Raw genomic sequence first — 15,867 nt, 5'->3', positions numbered from 1 at the left:
CATCTCTGAATTTGTAGTGGGCCCAGTCCACTCTCGGGATTAGCACACAAAGATACTCTTTGAAGGTTTGTCTGAATGGATCCCAGGATCACAAGCACACAGTTCTCTTGCCTGTGGAGACATTAAGAAACCTCTAGTCTAGTGCCTGTAATCTAGGAATTTGTCATGGAAGCATCCTGAAAGATGGGAGAAATCCAGAAATTTTACCAGAAGAACCTGTTCATCAGTGGCTAAGGTCACATCAGAAAAAGGTTGGGAAATGTTGTCAAGCCTGCGCTGTAATAAATAACAGGTTCTTCTCCGCTCTCCTTCCTGTAGGGCATTGGCTGCTACATGTTCCGGATCGATGACTCCGAGGTGGTAGATGCCACCATGCATGGAAACGCTGCCCGCTTCATCAATCACTCATGTGAGCCTAACTGCTACTCTCGGGTTATTAATATCGACGGGCAGAAGCACATTGTCATCTTTGCCATGCGCAAAATCTACCGAGGGGAGGAACTCACTTACGACTATAAGTTCCCCATTGAGGATGCCAGCAACAAGCTACCCTGCAACTGTGGTGCCAAGAAATGCCGGAAGTTCCTAAACTAAAGCTGCTCTTCTCCCCACTGTTGGAGCACTAGGACCCAGGGCCTCCAAAACAGTGCCGAAGGCCTTTGCCAGCAGCCAGGAGTTCCAGGATTGAGTGGGCACAGTTGAGGGGCCTCCGTGATGGCTGGGCTCCCTTAGGTCCCATATTCACATTATACATGTGATCATAGTCCTGGAGAGAGATGAGGTCTCGAAGAAAAGATCCGCGATCGGCTTTCTGCTGGGGCCCCTCTGATTGTGTGCCGTTAAAAAGCGGGAAACGGGTCCCTAGCAGACTTGCCTGGAAGGAGCCTATAGAGGGTTAGTTATGTTGGGAGATCGGGCCTGAGCACCTCCTCAGAGAGAAGTTGCCATCCTTGCCTTGGCCTTTCCAGAGCACTGTAAGCAAGGGGTCAGGCACAGCCCCAGTGCGGGCGGGGTTGGTTGCCAGCCGGGCCCAGCCTGTAGCCGTGTGTTGAACAAAGACGGTCTGGTGGTTTTCCCTACGATGCTCCCACTTGAGAGTTCCCTTCTGGTTGGGAGACAGGATTTCTTAGCACCTTTGGTGTCAAAGGCTGTCTTGGGGTTGTGCCAGTTCATTACCAGACGTTGAGCCTGTGGGCTGTAAGTGGGAGTGTTACCCCCATGAGCCTTATCTCAGACAGTCACCTTCCTAGACAATAGGAGCGGCTTCCCTCTCATTCCTTCTCTTCACTCCACTTTTCTCGTCCCCCGTTCTGCATCCCACTGCTTTCCCGTGCTCTCTGGGTGGTAGGGGAGAGTGACTCCCTGCTCGAGGACACTCCCTGTTGGGCATAGGATGTGCCTACAAAACGTTCCCTGAGCCTGTAAGCACTCCCAGTGGGGAAGTGGACAGGAGCCATTGGCCATAACCAGACAGAATTTGGAGACATTTTCATAAAACTCCACTGAGAGTTTTAAAGAAATATATGTAGCATGATTTTTTAGAAGAGGAAGATTATTTAAATAGGAGTTGAATCATGCAAAAACCAGAGTATCACAACCAGGGTAACCCCTGGGCCCCATTCCTAGGACGTGATAACTTTATTTTCCCCTTGTTAAGACATAGGAAGACTTAATTTTTCAATGGTCAGTGTCCAGTTGAAGGCAGAACACTAATCAGATTTCAAGGCCCAAAACTTGGGGACTAGACCACCTTGTATCGAGGGAACTCTGCCACCTGCACAAAATCTATGGATAAAGTAAATTAAATGACACTACTGCCCTGATTACTCCCTAGGATGTGGTCAAAACAGCATCAAATGTTTCTTCTCTTCCTTTCCCCAAGACAGTGTCCTGAACCTGTTAAATTAAGTCATTGGATTTTACTCTGTTCTGTTTACAGTTTACTATTTAAGGTTTTATAAATGTAAATATATTTTGTATATTTTTCTATGAGAAGCACTTCATAGGGAGAAGCACTTATGACAAGGCTATTTTTTAAACCGCGGTATTATCCTAATTTAAAAGAAGATCGGTTTTTAATAATTTTTTATTTTCATAGGATGAAGTTAGAGAAAATATTCAGCTGAACACACAAAGTCTGGTTTTTCCTGCCCAACTTCCCCCTGGAAGGTGTACTTTTTGTTGTTTAATGTGTAGCTTGTTTGTGCCCTGTTGACATAAACGTTTCCTGGGTTTGCTCTTTGACAATAAATGGCAAAGGAAGGTCCCCCCAACTCCATCGGGCCACTCCCCTCCTTCCCAAATCGAAGCTCCTGAAAAGGCTGCGGTAGGATCTCGACACAGCAGTTTCTTCTCTTCTTTCCTGCCCTGTCTCTCTCCTTTCTGGCACAGCTCAGTGCTGAGAGGTGGGAACCTACACTTCCCTCGTCTTTCCTCCTTCAGAGTTAGCAACCAAGCTGAATGGCAACCTGACATTTTCCATCACCATCTGCCTCATAGGTCACCTCGTTCCCTCTCCCTCTGCCCACCAAGTCCTCATGCCTGCAAAGACCCCCCCGGATCCCCCTGTGCCCTCTTTTGGGGCAGCCCGTTGAAACTGAAGCACAGTCTGACCACTCACGATAAAGCAGATTCTCCTCTGCCTCTGTCAGCTACAAGGTTTCAGAGCAGCGTAGTCCAGTGGAGGGCAAGGCACCTTTTCTCGCCTCGAGAAGCCCATTTCTACGGAAGGAAGTCTAGCGAAGCAATACGACTCAGCCCAGCGCTCTCTGCCCCAGGACTCGTGGCTCTGCTGTGCCTTCCATCCTGGGCTCCCTGTTCTTCCGTGACCTTAATTAAGAACTCTGGTGGCTCTGCTGGAACATTGTCACTGTTTTCACTGTCATGCAAGGAGCCCAGCACTGTGGCCAGGAAGGCAGAGACTCCCTGTCATCGTGGAGAAGTGTCAGCAGGGGGCTGGGGAAAGCGCTCTACCCAGACCTCACCTCCCTTCCTCCTTTTGCCCGTGACAAGATACAGTGGCCCAAGGGGTTCCACTAGTGTCTGGTTTCCTTTATTGCACTGTGTGAGGTTTTTTTGTAAATCCTTTTATTCCTATTTTTTTTAAAGAAAAATACCTTAAGCTGCATTTGTTACTGAAATGATTAATGCACTGATGGGTCATGAATTCACCTTGAGAAAGACCCAAAGGCCAGTCGGGGGTGGCGGAAACTCAGCTAAGTAGACCTAGTTACTGCCCTGCTAGGCCGTGCTGTACTGTGAGCCCCTCCTCAGCTCTTTCTACCAGTCCCAAACCCTGAGGCCAGGGGAGGAACCCCCAGCTCTCCTTCTCCTGCCAGCTGCAGATGGTTTGCCTTGCCTTTCCACTCCCTGTCAACCGCGGAAATGAGGAATTCCTCTTAGAGCTCAGCCTTGAGTCCATTGCCAAAATTCAGCGTACCTGCCAGCAACTTGGGGAATAAGCTAAGGTTTCCCTACAAGAGGGAAAGAAGGCAAAAAAAAAAAAAAAAAAAATGGCATAGCTATCTCCAAAACACCTCCGAGTTTCTTTTGAAAGTGACCAAGGGAATCTCCGCACAAAAGTGCAGACTGAGGAACTGTGGTGGGTCATTCCCAAGAATCCCCTAAGGGGCATCCCGAAGGGAGTAACAGCTGCAAACCTGGTCAGTTCTCAGTGACAGAGCCAGCTCACAGCTTTGCTGCTAGAACCTGTCGTGGCTGCATTTCCTGGTGGCCAGTGACAACTGTGTAACCAGAATAGCTGCATGGCGCTGACCCTTTGGCCGGAACTTGGTCCCTTGGCTCCCTCCATTACCGTCCGCCACCTCCAGCCCGGCCCCTCCTGTTTTTAGACCAATGACAAGAATCAAGGGGGAAGCCCTGGCAGCTACATATACGTTTTCAACCAGACTCCTTTGCCGGGATCCACTCCACCACCCCGCTTGCCTCTGTCAAACCCCCGGCCAATGCCGTGAGCACCATGCAGCTCCCTTGATTTAAGAAAAAAAAAAAAACAAAAAAAAAAAAAACAAGAACAAAAAAACAAAAAAAAAACCTTTTAATGAATGTATCTTTCTAAAGGACTGTCGTTCAATCAAATATCTGAAAATACTAAAGGTCAAAACCTTGTCAGATGTTAAGTTTGATTTGGGATTTTTTAAAATAGAAATCAAGTTGTGGTTTTTTTGGGTTTTTTTTTTTAAAGGAAAAGCGGGTCATTGCAAAGGGCTGGGTGTAATTTTATGTTTCATTTCCTTCATTTTAAAGCAATACAAGGTTATCTAGCAGATGGTTTTGTGCCGAATCATGAATACCAGTCAAGTCTCACACTCTGAAAACTTGCAACTTTTTTGTTTTGGTTTTCAAATAAATATAAATATGATATATATAGGAACTAATATAGTAATGCACCATGTAACAAAGCCTAGTTCAGTCCATGGCTTTTAATTCTCTTAACACTATAGATAAGGATTGTGTTACAGTTGCTAGTAGTGGCAGGAAAATGTCAGTCTGGCGCTCCTCTGATCCCCCCCCCAATGGAGGGGGACCCATCCTAAGGGGATGGCGGAACAGTCCATTTCTGGGATCAGAGAGAAATGCAGAAATGGTGTCACCTGGATTTTTTCTGCCTGTGAATGTTGCCAGTCAGTACCTGTACTCCTTGTTTCTCTATTTTTGGTTATGAATGTTGGGGTTACCACCTGCATTTAGGGGAAAATTGTGTTCTGTGCTTTCCTGGTATCTTGTTCCGAGGTACTCTAGTTCTGTCTTTCAACCAAGAAAATAGACTTGTGGTGTTTCTTTTATTGAACTTTTAACAGTCTCTTTAGTAAATACAGGTAGTTGAATAATTGTTTCAAAAGCTCAACAGATGACAAGCTTCTTTTCTAGAAATAAGACATTTCTTGACAACTTTATCATGTATAACAGATCTTTCGGTTTTTTTTCCCTTGTGTTCTTCCAAGCTTCTGGTTAGAGAAAAAGAGAAAAATAAAGGAAAAAAAATGTGTCTAAAGTCCATCAGTGTTAACTCCCTGTGACAGGGATGAAGGAAAATACTTTAATAGTTCAAAAAATAATAATGCTGAAAGCTGTCTACGAAAGACTGAATGTAAAAGTAAAAAGTGTACATAGTTGTAAAAAAAAAAAAGGAGTTTTTAAACATGTTTATTTTCTATGCACTTTTTTTTATTTAAGTGATAGTTTAATTAATAAACATGTCAAGTTTATTGCTGCACATGGTTGAACTTTCTTTTGGCTTTGGCTGAGGTGGCCTAATGGGAGGGGCGTGGCCCGTGACCTGATTACAAAGTCCCTTCCACAGTCCTTTCTTTTAAGGGGGAATCGTGAAATCATTTCCCACTCTACACTCAGGCCCCACTCTACACTGTCTCTCTTAACCATATTTTCTCCCCTTATTCATCAGTGATGTATGTTCAGGACCTAATGAACTCTGGATATGAGGAAGGGGTCAAGAAGACAAAGGAATAGTTCCTTTACTTTGTACATATCCCCCTTCTTCATCCACGGGTGGTCAAGAGTTGGCTTCTAACGAGTTCCTCCCAATCTATGAATATAATAAAATGAAAGCATTTCAGGGAGAGCCTGGGCAGTACCCTCTCTTTGCTCCACTCCACCTTAAAGCTGAAATGCAATTTATTTACTCTGTTTCTCCCTAGGACTGGGGTGGGGGTAGGGAGGCAGTTGAGAAATGTTTGTAAATGTATTCTGTCAAGCCAGGGTCACTATCCCCAGGTTAAAGGGGGCCGAGTTTACACTGCAGCCAAGGAGTGGTCAACACTCCTCATGTGGGCTGGTCCTCAAACGGACCTCCTCCCTCTGGATCAGCTGGGTGGAGGCTCGGCCCTCACCCCTTTTTCCTCCCTCTCACGGGGAGTCACCTTTTTGGATTTTGCAGTTGAGTACCATGGGGACTCCAAATGATCAGGCAGTGTTGCAGGCCATCTTCAACCCCGACACTCCGTTTGGAGACATTGTTGGGTTGGACCTGGGAGAGGAAGCAGAGAAGGAAGAAGGAGATGAAGGTCAGTATTCGACCTTGGAGTATAGCTCTCCACATTGGCTGGTCTGCTGCCTCGCTGGGGTGGCAGAGGTAGGTGGTCTTACGAGGGCCCTTGTTCCACGACCCTTGGATGACGATTGCTGATCCTCAGTGCACTGACGGGGGCTTGGCAAGGGTCACTGTGCCCAGAGGAGAAAGCCAGGTTTCTCCTCCACCACCCTCCTCTGAACTTACCTCCCCGCTCAGTTCACCCCATGGTCCAAGCTTAACTGTGCTGATGGGGAGAGGGGCCATGTGAAACGCTCACGTCTTTGTCACTACAGAGTATGTCACCCTCCACAGCAGGGAAGAGAGAAACAGGGCAGGGGGTGGCTCAGCTAAACGTCTCCAACCTAAGCAAGTATTCAGTGTCACACACCTTACAAGCCAAGCCCTGAGCTAATTCTTCCAGAGCGAGTGCGCTCACTGGCTTTTCCACCAGCCCCCAAGGGGGCCTGCTTTCCGCGTCAGGGGTTTTTGATGCCCTTTGTTTCTAAAGGAGTGAAACCTAAGCCTTAATGAAACTTCAGGCTGAAAAGCTGAGAGAAACACTGGAAATGGTTTTCATGACCCGGGTATGTCATGGAGGCCTTCCTGTTGGAAGCAGTGGAGTAGAACAAAACAGAGACAGGCTGAAGAGCCAGAAAGACCTGGGTTCAAATCCAAGCGGTGCAGCTTATGGGCGGTGTGACCTTGAGCAAATCATTTAGCTACAGGCTAAGGAGTTTGGGTTTCATTCTCTTGGCAGTGGGGAGCCAACCAAGGCCCCTTTCCCAGGTCCCTTTGGAACTTTAAGCAGTGCTAGCTCTCTGCCTTGCTGACCTCAGTTCCCCCTGCCCCAAACACTGCATCTGACTCCTGCTGTGACCTACACCCCTGCCCAGTCAGCCTTGGCTCGTGTCCCAGGTTTCCAAAGCCCCAGGTGGCTCTTGCTTCCTGTTTCCAACTGCACACCTGTCCCCTCCTGGCTCCCTCCCTGGCACAGATGGAGTTTTCCCTCGAGCACAGCTGGAGCAGGCCAAGGCCCTGGAGCTGCAAGGGGTGATGGCAGCAGAGGCTGGCGACCTCAGCACAGCCCTGGAGAAGTTTGGCCAAGCCATCAACCTGCTGCCTGAGAGGGCCTCGGCTTACAGCAACCGAGCCCAGGCCCGGCGACTCCAGGGAGACGTGGCAGGTGAGGGGAGAGTCCCTGGAGCCTGTGCAGAGGGGCCGGGGAGGGCACAGACCAGAGGCGGTGTGTCTGTGGGGCTTGGGCGTGGGGCGTGGGAAGTCACTAAGCCCCTCTGGAACGTATGCCTCTACCCATAAGAGACATACCGTGGGCTCGGCTAATTTCTTCGGGATATTGTGAGAGTCAGGGGGACTGCATTCCATTTACTTATTGATAAAAATTTAATGAGAGTCTACCATTCTAGCAGTGGGCTAGGTGCGGAGGATTATAGTGCTTATAGCAATTACTGTGTGCCAGGCACTCAGCACTTCACATGTGAGTTGTAGTCATTCGTATCATCCTCACAACAACCCTAAAAGGTACGTGCTATTCTTATCTCCATTTTACAGATGAAGAAACTGAAGCATGGAGGTTAAGTAGCTTCCTACTCACACAGCTGAGAAGCGGCAGAGCTGGGATCTGGTCCAGGTGGCAGGGCTCCAGAGCCTGTGCTCTTAATCCCCACATGATAATGCTTCTCAAGAAGCTCACAGCCTAGAGGGTAGAACAGACACATAAACATAATAGCAGCATAACAAGCTGACAGGGCTCAGCATGGGATCTGTTCCTGAGGGGTGAGTTTTGAAGGATGAGTAGGCGTTAGCTGGACGGAGGGCAGGGAGTGGGAGAAGGCACGGCCTGTAGAGGTCCTGAAGTCGTGGACAGGTACAGGGAATCTGGCTGGAAAAGGGAGTGCCGGAAGAATGGAGCCTCTCCAGAGCCTGGAGAGGTAAACAGGGGCCAGAGAGTGAACAACTGCGAACGTTAGGCCGAGATCGGACTTTGTCTCGAAAACACTGGGAATCACTAACGGGTTTCAACTAAAGGGTAAACCACAGAAGCCTAGTTGGGAACTACTAGACTATCGAGACCCGTGGTGGTAGAGGTGTTCCTGGGGCCAGGAATGCCAGGCTGAGGAGTTTGCACTCCGTTCTGGGAATATTGGGGGACTCTGAGGGCCTTTCCCAGGCTTGTCTGCCACTTGGCTTTGGCAGAGCAGGGCCATAAAGGCTGCTGGGACAGCCTGCAGACCAAAACCCCAGACAGCATCAGAGGGGATTCTGCCTGGAGAAGGCCTTCAATTCCTCCTGACCAGCTCCTCTGAGGGAAACCAAGGAATGCTGTGATTAGAAAGCTTCTCAACCGACCAGTCAGGATGGGGAGCAGAGCCTCTGCTGGGTTCCAGGGACCAGAACACAGAGAGAGAGAGCAGGGAAGATCAGCCTCGCTGAGGATGCTGCTGGCGCTCCCCCAGCGCCCTGCCCTGACAGGCGCTATAGTCTAGAGAACTTGAGTGAATTGAAGCAGAGCCCAGAAGAAATGCAGCTCGGTACCCTCCAGTGGATACCAGCTGGCTGCCTGAGGTTGAGTTCACAGCTCTGATGCCTAATAAGCCAAGTATTTATGAGGATGATAAAAACAAAAATGCTGCAGGCCAGCTCTGGCTCCAAGACCTCTTTCAAAGAAAATTAGATACAAAATAATGAAGACCATGGAAATAAAGAATGAGAAGAGGCAGTCAGTAGAGAACACAGGTGAGAGAAGCGGTTTTAAGGCATCAATGGAAAAGAGGAGAGAAATGTCTTCAAAAGTTAGAGAGGGACTTCCTTGGGGGTCCAGTGGTTAAGAATCTGCGCTTTCACTGCAGGGTCACAGGTTCAATCCCTGGTCGGCGAATTAAGATTCCGCATGCCCCGCGGTGCGGCAAAAAAAAGGACTTTATTGTATAAGACATGGTTGTCAGTTAATTCTAATGTTTTTGGACTCTGGGATTCGGAGTCAGTCACCTGGCACATGGTAGATGGTTAATAACGTATGCGCGCCTGGCAACAGGGCCAGATTCATAACATAGTGACCCTCCGTCCGTGTTTTGATGTATCAGATGGTGGAAAATAACACGGACAAGGCGAGACCTGGACTTCAGTCCCAGCTCTGCCACTAACTGCTGTGCAGCCCAGGCCGAGTCTTGCCAACTCTTCCAGCCTTCATCTGCGTAAAGGGAATAACAATACCGATCTCTAGGGTCAAGTCTAGGCGGGATGTAAACGGCCGAACCCCAGAGCCTCCACTCGGGGCCGGATCGCTTGCTGGCCGCGGCCCTGACCCCCGCCCGTCCGTCGGTCCCGCAGGTGCCCTGGAGGACCTGGAGCGCGCGCTGGCGCTGAGCGGCGGCCGGGGTCGCGCCGCCCGCCAGAGCTTCGTGCAGCGCGGGCTCGTGGCGCGACTGCAGGGCCGGGACGACGACGCCCGCGGGGACTTCGAACGGGCGGCGCGGCTGGGCAGCCCGTTCGCTCGGCGCCAGCTGGTGCTGCTCAACCCGTATGCGGCGCTGTGCAACCGCATGCTGGCCGACATGATGGGGCAGCTGCGCGGGCCCCGCGACCGGCGCTGAGCCGCCGGCGGGCGGGCGTGAGGGAAGGGGGGCGCCCGCAACCAATAAACCTGCCGGCTCTCCCAGCCACCGCCTGTGTCTGCATCCTCCGCCGTCCCTGCAGGGAAGGGCGCTCAAGTATCCCCCGCGCGGGAGGCTGTCTGCGAGGCCCGGGATGTGGCCCCGGAGCCGCCGCCCTGGGGTAGGGTGGGCGGGGGGGGGTCCTTCGGGCCGAGGTCGGGCATCGATTGGCCCTGCCTGGCGCAGCCCGAGCCCCTGCGGATGACTGCAGTACTCATCAGACCTGAGCAGTCGCTCCGGCTGCTCTCGGGGATTGAGCCAGGTGAGCCGCACCGGAAGGCGGGGCGAGGCGGGGGCGGGCATGCTTCGCGACCCCCGCGTCCCGGATCCTCTTCTCTTCGGCCCAAATCCGGAGGAGGGGAGAAGGGGCGTAGGTGGGTGAGGGAAGCGGGCAGGAGAGAGCCGGGGTCGGGAGAAGGACGGTCCCTTTGGGGGAGGGGCACGTGTACCCGAGTGTTTACGCGCGCGCGCGCGCGTGTTTCTGGGCCGGGTGCGGGCTGCACGGTTGCAGGTTGCTTCTGTGTACCTGCGAGCGTGTGCCTGTTTGTCCCGTGGAGTCAGCGCTCAGTTCTGTGCCCGCAAGGTGTACAGGTACGTGCTGGCTGGTTTGGACCTTTGGGCTCGACCATTTGCGTCCTTGCCTTCACTACTGTGGATCATTCTACATTTGTGTTTCCGCGCATGGTTTATTTTTGTTTCTGGAGAGTAAATTCCTGGAGCAGTTATTAAGCTTGTCTGCTCTCACCTGGCTAACATCGAGGCCTGCCCCCTTCTCTCGGCAGCCTGGGGCCCAGGCCGGGGCCACCATGGCGCTGCCTCCAGGGCCAGCTACCCTCCCGCACACACTTCTGCTCCTGCCGGCCCTTCTGAGCTCAGGTACACCCCTGTTCATCCCTTGGCCATGCATTTGTGCGGTCAAGTCCCCCTCTGTCCCCTCCTTGCCTGCACCTTCAGTTTGGGTACCCATTCCAGGCACCAGAGTTGGGTTCCCTTCATCCACCTCCCCAAGGTCCAGCCGTCCCTGGTTAGAGAACCCAGGTGCTCTGTCTCTTGGCCTGCTGCCCTTCTGTAACTGGACCTCATCCCGGCCACAGAACAGTACTAAGCCTCCACCAGCTCTCCACAGAATCCCCTGTGTTCCAGGTTGGGGGGAGTTGGCGCCACAAATTGATGGTCATACCTGGGCAGAGCGGGCACTTCGAGAGAATGAACGCCACACCTTCACCTGCTGGGTGGCAGGGGGGCCTGGCACCCCCCGATTGGCCTGGTACCTGGATGGACAGCTACAGAAGACCAGCACCTCAAGACTGCTGAGCGTGGGCAGGGAGGCCTTCTCTGGAGGCACCAGCACTTTCACTGTCACTGCCCAGCGGGCCCAGCATGAGCTCAACTGCTCCCTGCAAGACCCAGACAGTGGCCGGTCAGCCAACGCCTCCGTCCTCCTCAATGTGCAATGTGAGTGCTTCTCAGGTGGACAGAGACTTGCCACCAGGCAAGTGGTCTGGTAGGACATTTAAAAAACACTTAAGCACTCTGCAAATATTAACTCACTTTATCCTCACAAAAATCCTATGAGGTAATTACTATTGTTGTCCCTATTTTACAAACGACAAAACTGAAGCACAGAGAGGTTAAGCAATCTGCCTAGGGTCATACAGCTGGTAAGCAGCAGAGCCAGGATTCAAATCTTGACATTTTGGTTCTAGTGTTTATACTCTTAATCTTCATTTGTACGAAATGCTGCCTCTCTGGCAGACCCAGCCATCCTGTTTCCCAGTGCCCCCTAAGGAGAGGTCCAGACCCCTGGCTCCCTTCTGGGTTTGGGAAGAAAGGGAAGGTGTGCAAGGGGCTGTGGTGGGAACATACTTCTCTCTGCTTTGCACCAGTTAAGCCGGAGATTGCCCAGGTTGGGGCTAAGTACCAGGAAGCTCAAGGCCCGGGCCTCCTGGTCGTCCTTTTTGCCCTGGTGCGTGCGAACCCGCCTGCCAACGTGACCTGGATCGACGAGGATGGGCCGGTGACTGTCAACACCTCTGACTTCCTGGTGCTGGATGCCCAGAACTACCCCTGGCTCACCAAACACACCGTGCAACTGCAGCTCCGCAGCCTGCCACAGAACCTGTCCGTGGTGGCCACCAACGACGTGGGTGTCACCAGCGCCTCGCTTCCGGCCCCAGGTGAGCACTGCCAGCCACGGGCCCAGCAAAGCCTCGGATGGGTGTGGGATCGTGGTGCAGAAACAGGAAGGCTTGTTGCCTTTTGGGCGAGTCTGGTGAAAGCTGTCCCTGGCCACCTGGGGCAAGGAGGACAGAGTAGTGACCTGTGGCATCTCAGAGTTGGGGGGCCCTGCCCGTGTGGAACCTAACCAGAGAATGACCTGCAGGGCTCCTGGCCACCCGGGTGGAAGTGCCACTGCTGGGGATCGTTGTGGCCGGAGGGCTTGCCTTGGGCACCCTGGTGGGGTTCAGCACCTTGGTGGCCTGTCTGGTCTGCAGGAAAGCGAAGAAGACCAAAGGTAGGGCCAAAGCAGGGCGGGGGCAGAGGGTGGCTGGGGAAGGGGAGGCGAGGTCAGGGGGTGGGCAGCAAGGCCATGGGCAGAACGTCTCTGACAAGTGGTAGGACAGGTCTTCCTGGGCATGGCCATGATTTAGACCACGTGCATCCCAGGTAGCAGGGCCAGGCACTGGGAAGCCAGTCTGGGCATCTGAGAGACCCCTTGCCTGAGGGTTCTGGGCCTGAAGAGAGCAGGGGGCAGAGCCCAGAGCAGGTGGGCACACTGAGACACTGCTGTGGTTTCTTTCTCCTCAGGCCCCTCCCGGCGCCCATCCCTGATCTCTAGGTAACTCTCCCTGGGGCTGTGTAGATGGGCCAAATGGAGAGGCAGCATGGGGACAGGGGGGATCCTGGGCTTTCTGGTAGTTCGGGAACGGGCCGCAAGCAGGAGTCTGTGTCCGCTGGTGCCAGGGCCCATCCAAGCCTTTTTCTGCCCTGTAGTGACTCCAACAACCTGAAACTCAACAACGTGCGCCTGCCGCGGGAGAACATGTCCCTCCCGTCCCACCTGCAGCTCAACGACCTCACTCCGGACTCCAGAGGTACGTCCAGGACCCTCTGTTGGCCCCAGCTTTATCTGTGGAGGTGCTTCTGAGAAAAAGAGAGACCCTGGGCCTTAGGAGGGTCTAGACCCCGCTGGGCACACACCTCATCCCGGGCACCATCCCCTTTGTCACCCCACAGGGAAACCAGCGGACCAGCAGATGATGGCTCAGGACAACAGCCAGCCAGAGCTTCTGGATCCGGAGCCCGGCGGCCTCCTCACCAGCCGAGGTATGGGAAAGGGGCCTGCTGCCCGGCTCCCCGGCCCTTTTGCTTGTGCCAAAGGCCTCTGAATCCCCAAGGGGCAGAGAGTGGTCTCCCAACTTCCAAGTAATGAGGGTGACTGAGTCTCCTGGGATCTCTGACCTGCAGGTTTCATCCGTCTCCCAATGCTGGGCTACATTTATCGGGTGTCCAGTGTGAGCAGTGATGAGATCTGGCTCTGAGCTGAGGCCAAGACAAAGGGTGCATTCTTGGCCCCTGGGCACCCTCCCGGTCCTCCTCCAAGGCCTGGCCACATTGCCAACGGGAAGAGGCCATGCCACTGCCACTTTTGCTTGTCCTCTGGGTCACTGGTATCCTTGGCAAGGCTGCCAGGTGGACCTAAGCCCTTGTTCCAACTCTGGTTGAGGGCCTGCATGATTGCCTGTGCCCAGGCGGATGGGGCTGTCTGTCCAGGTGTGCCTGGAGGTCATCCAGCATCTAAGCTTGGCATGGCATGATCCTGTCGGCTTGGGGCAGCTCTGCCCCACACCGGTGCTCCTCAGCACCGTGTACAGCAGGCATGGGGCAAGCCTGGTTGGGAGGGCCCTGCACGTCCTGGATCTCCTTCCCATGCTATGCAGCTTTGTTCCCTCAGGGAAAATTTAGGACCCTGCTAGCTGTAGAGAACCAACCTGCCCTTTGCACAGGAACTCACCTCTGGCCCAGCAGCGCTGGCCAAGCACAAACCAGTTCCCTTTGCTGCATACCTCTCTGCCCCAGCCCCCTCTTGGGCATCACAGGTTATACATTGGACCTTCTCCACTTCTTCACTTGGCACTAGACTTCCCCTCTGGCCTGGGCCCTGGTGGTGCCAGCGCCTGGTGTTAGCACAAGAAAGGGGAAGAATGGGAGGTGAGAAGTCTGGTGCGTCCAGGCCTGCATGTAGCTATGCCTTGTTTTCTTACAGTGTTAGCACTTTAAGCACATCTTCCAGGGAGGGGGTGAGCAAGGGCCCCAGGGCCCTGTCTGGGGCTTCCCCAAGTCTGGCCTTTTTATGGTTCACTGTGAGTGCCCTGAGCCCTCGAGGTTGACGGGTTCCTGCTCAAAGTATCCACCCTGCTATGGGACCCCAGCCCTGACTACCCCATCAGCAGGAAGCTGTTCTTCCTGTCCCATCCTCTGTTCTTTAGGGGATGGCCGTAGTGGCACATAACTTGACAGTGCTGGAAACCTTAGGGGAACATGGAAAAAGCAGGGAGATCACATATCCCAAAACGACCCAAGAACACTTTTGAAAAGCAACGTGGAAAAGATTGCAGATTAACAGAGTGCAAAGTGTATTTTTCCCTTCTTGATATCTTGTTTTGTAATTTTTCTCACGTTACTGCCGAGGACAGTGCTGAGCACGTGGTAGATTCTCAATAAACTTGACTGAGTGAATGCTGTATATCTGTTTCATTCCCTCAAATATGTTTTTTTTTTTAACTGAAGTATAATTGATTTACAAAGGTGTGTTAGTTTCAGGTGTACAGCAGCGTGATTCACACACACACACACACACACATATTCTTTTTCAGATTCTTTTCCATTACAGGTTATTACAAAATATTGACTATAGTTCCCTGTGCTATACAGCAGGTCCTTGTTGTTTATCTGTTTTATATATAGCAGTGTGATATTCTACTCTTAAGTCTTTTAAATCTGGAAAAATTAAAAGACACAAAAAGAATTTATAGTGCATCAAGGTAAACATTTTTTAACACCATGTGGTCTGTTCTAATTGAAAGAATTACTACTTATCGCTATATACAGCAGTGTGTATCTTTTTTTTTTTTTTTTTTTTGCGGTATGCGGGCCTCTCACTGTTGTGGCCTCTCCCGCCGCGGAGCACAGGCTCCGGACGTGCAGGCTCAATGGCTACGGCCCACGGGCCCAGCCGCTCCGTGGCATGCGGGATCCTCCCGGACCGGGGCACGAACCCGCGTCCCCTGCATCAGCAGGCGGACTCCCAACCACTGCGCCACCAGGGAAGCCCAGTGTGTATCTTTTTTGTTTTGTTTTGTTTTCCGGTACGCGGGCCTCTCGCTCCGGACGCGCAGGCCCAGCGGCCATGGCTCACGGGCCCAGCCGCTCCGTGGCATGTGGGATCTTCCCGGACCGGGGCACGAACCCGTGTCCCCTGCATCGGCAGGCGGACTCTCAACCACTGCGCCACCAGGGAAGCCCCAGTGTGTATCTTTTAATCCCCAACTCCTAATTCTATTTAATGGATGAGAAATACTCCACTGTGTGTGTGTGTGTGTGTGTGTATCATCCTCTTTATCCATTCATCTGTTGATGGACACTTAGGTTACTTTCAAGTCTTGGCTATTGTAAATTGTGCTGCTATAAACACTGGGGTGCATGTAACTTTTAGAATTAGAGTTTTTGTCTTTTCCGGATATGTGCCCAGGAGTGGGACTGCTGGATCATACAGTAGCTCTCTTTTTAGTTTTTTGAGGAACCTCCATACTGTATTCCATAGTGGCTGCACCAGTTTACATTCCTATCAACAGTCTAGGAGGGTTCCTTTTTCTCTATACCCTCTCCAGCATGCTGAAGTGTTTAAGGGTGAAGTGTACTGATGTCTGCAACTTACTTGAAATGTATCAAAAAGTAAGATAGACTGACGAATGGATAGGGAGGTATGGACGTGTGATAAAGCAAAATGTTAATTGTAGGATTTAGTTGGTGAGTATTTAGAATTCACTGTACAATTCTTCCAAAGTTCTTTTATTTAACAGTTTTCATAATAAAATATCGGGGGGGGGGATCCCTGATCTGGTTACTTCTCTGATATTTCTG

General features: G+C 52.0%; 3 protein-coding genes and 1 long non-coding RNA gene across 24 annotated transcripts in view; 3 read left to right on the top strand and 1 right to left on the bottom strand.

Moving 5' to 3' along the window:
* The window catches only part of KMT2A (lysine methyltransferase 2A), a 76,174-nt gene extending 70,938 nt beyond the window's left edge, over positions 1-5,236 (top strand). For all 12 annotated transcript variants that reach the window (XM_027082155.1, XM_027082154.1, XM_027082158.1 and 9 more), the window contains one exon: positions 319-5,236. In XM_027082155.1, the coding sequence (XP_026937956.1) occupies positions 319-594 (276 nt within the window). In that variant the 3' untranslated portion in view covers positions 595-5,236. The remainder of the gene's footprint in view (positions 1-318) is intronic.
* On the bottom strand, positions 5,230-9,825 carry LOC113607100 (uncharacterized). Its single transcript, XR_003427807.1, has 5 exons — positions 9,714-9,825; positions 9,059-9,260; positions 7,665-7,766; positions 5,901-6,007; positions 5,230-5,566 (listed from the first exon to the last, which is right to left on the bottom strand). It is a non-coding gene; the product is annotated as an uncharacterized LOC113607100 (long non-coding RNA).
* TTC36 (tetratricopeptide repeat domain 36) lies at positions 5,876-9,731 on the top strand. The gene is made up of 3 exons (XM_027082173.1): positions 5,876-6,044; positions 7,047-7,235; positions 9,401-9,731. The coding sequence occupies exons 1-3, from the start codon at positions 5,927-5,929 to the stop codon at positions 9,661-9,663; spliced, it is 570 nt and encodes a 189-aa protein (XP_026937974.1). The 5' UTR covers positions 5,876-5,926; the 3' UTR covers positions 9,664-9,731.
* Positions 9,826-9,955: 130 nt separating the features above from the next.
* Positions 9,956-15,867, top strand: part of TMEM25 (transmembrane protein 25) — a 23,360-nt gene continuing 17,448 nt past the window's right edge. For 2 of the 10 annotated variants that reach the window (XR_003427806.1, XM_027082163.1), the window contains exons 1-6: positions 9,998-11,178; positions 11,610-11,900; positions 12,107-12,238; positions 12,532-12,562; positions 12,718-12,818; positions 12,961-13,050. Coding sequence is in view for 9 of the 10 variants with exons in the window: in XM_027082163.1 (XP_026937964.1) it covers positions 10,530-11,178; positions 11,610-11,900; positions 12,107-12,238; positions 12,532-12,562; positions 12,718-12,818; positions 12,961-13,050 (1,294 nt within the window). In the remaining variant the exon portion in view is untranslated. The other 8 variants (XM_027082167.1, XM_027082166.1, XM_027082162.1 and 5 more) reach the window with 8 other exon arrangements.

This window comes from Aethalodelphis obliquidens, unplaced genomic scaffold (genome assembly GCF_003676395.1).
Source record: "Aethalodelphis obliquidens isolate GAN/ISIS:26980383/991018 unplaced genomic scaffold, ASM367639v1 scaffold46, whole genome shotgun sequence".
NCBI lineage: Eukaryota > Metazoa > Chordata > Mammalia > Artiodactyla > Delphinidae > Aethalodelphis > Aethalodelphis obliquidens.
Note: the sequence above shows the minus strand (reverse complement) of the source record. Positions and strands in the feature narration are given on the sequence as shown.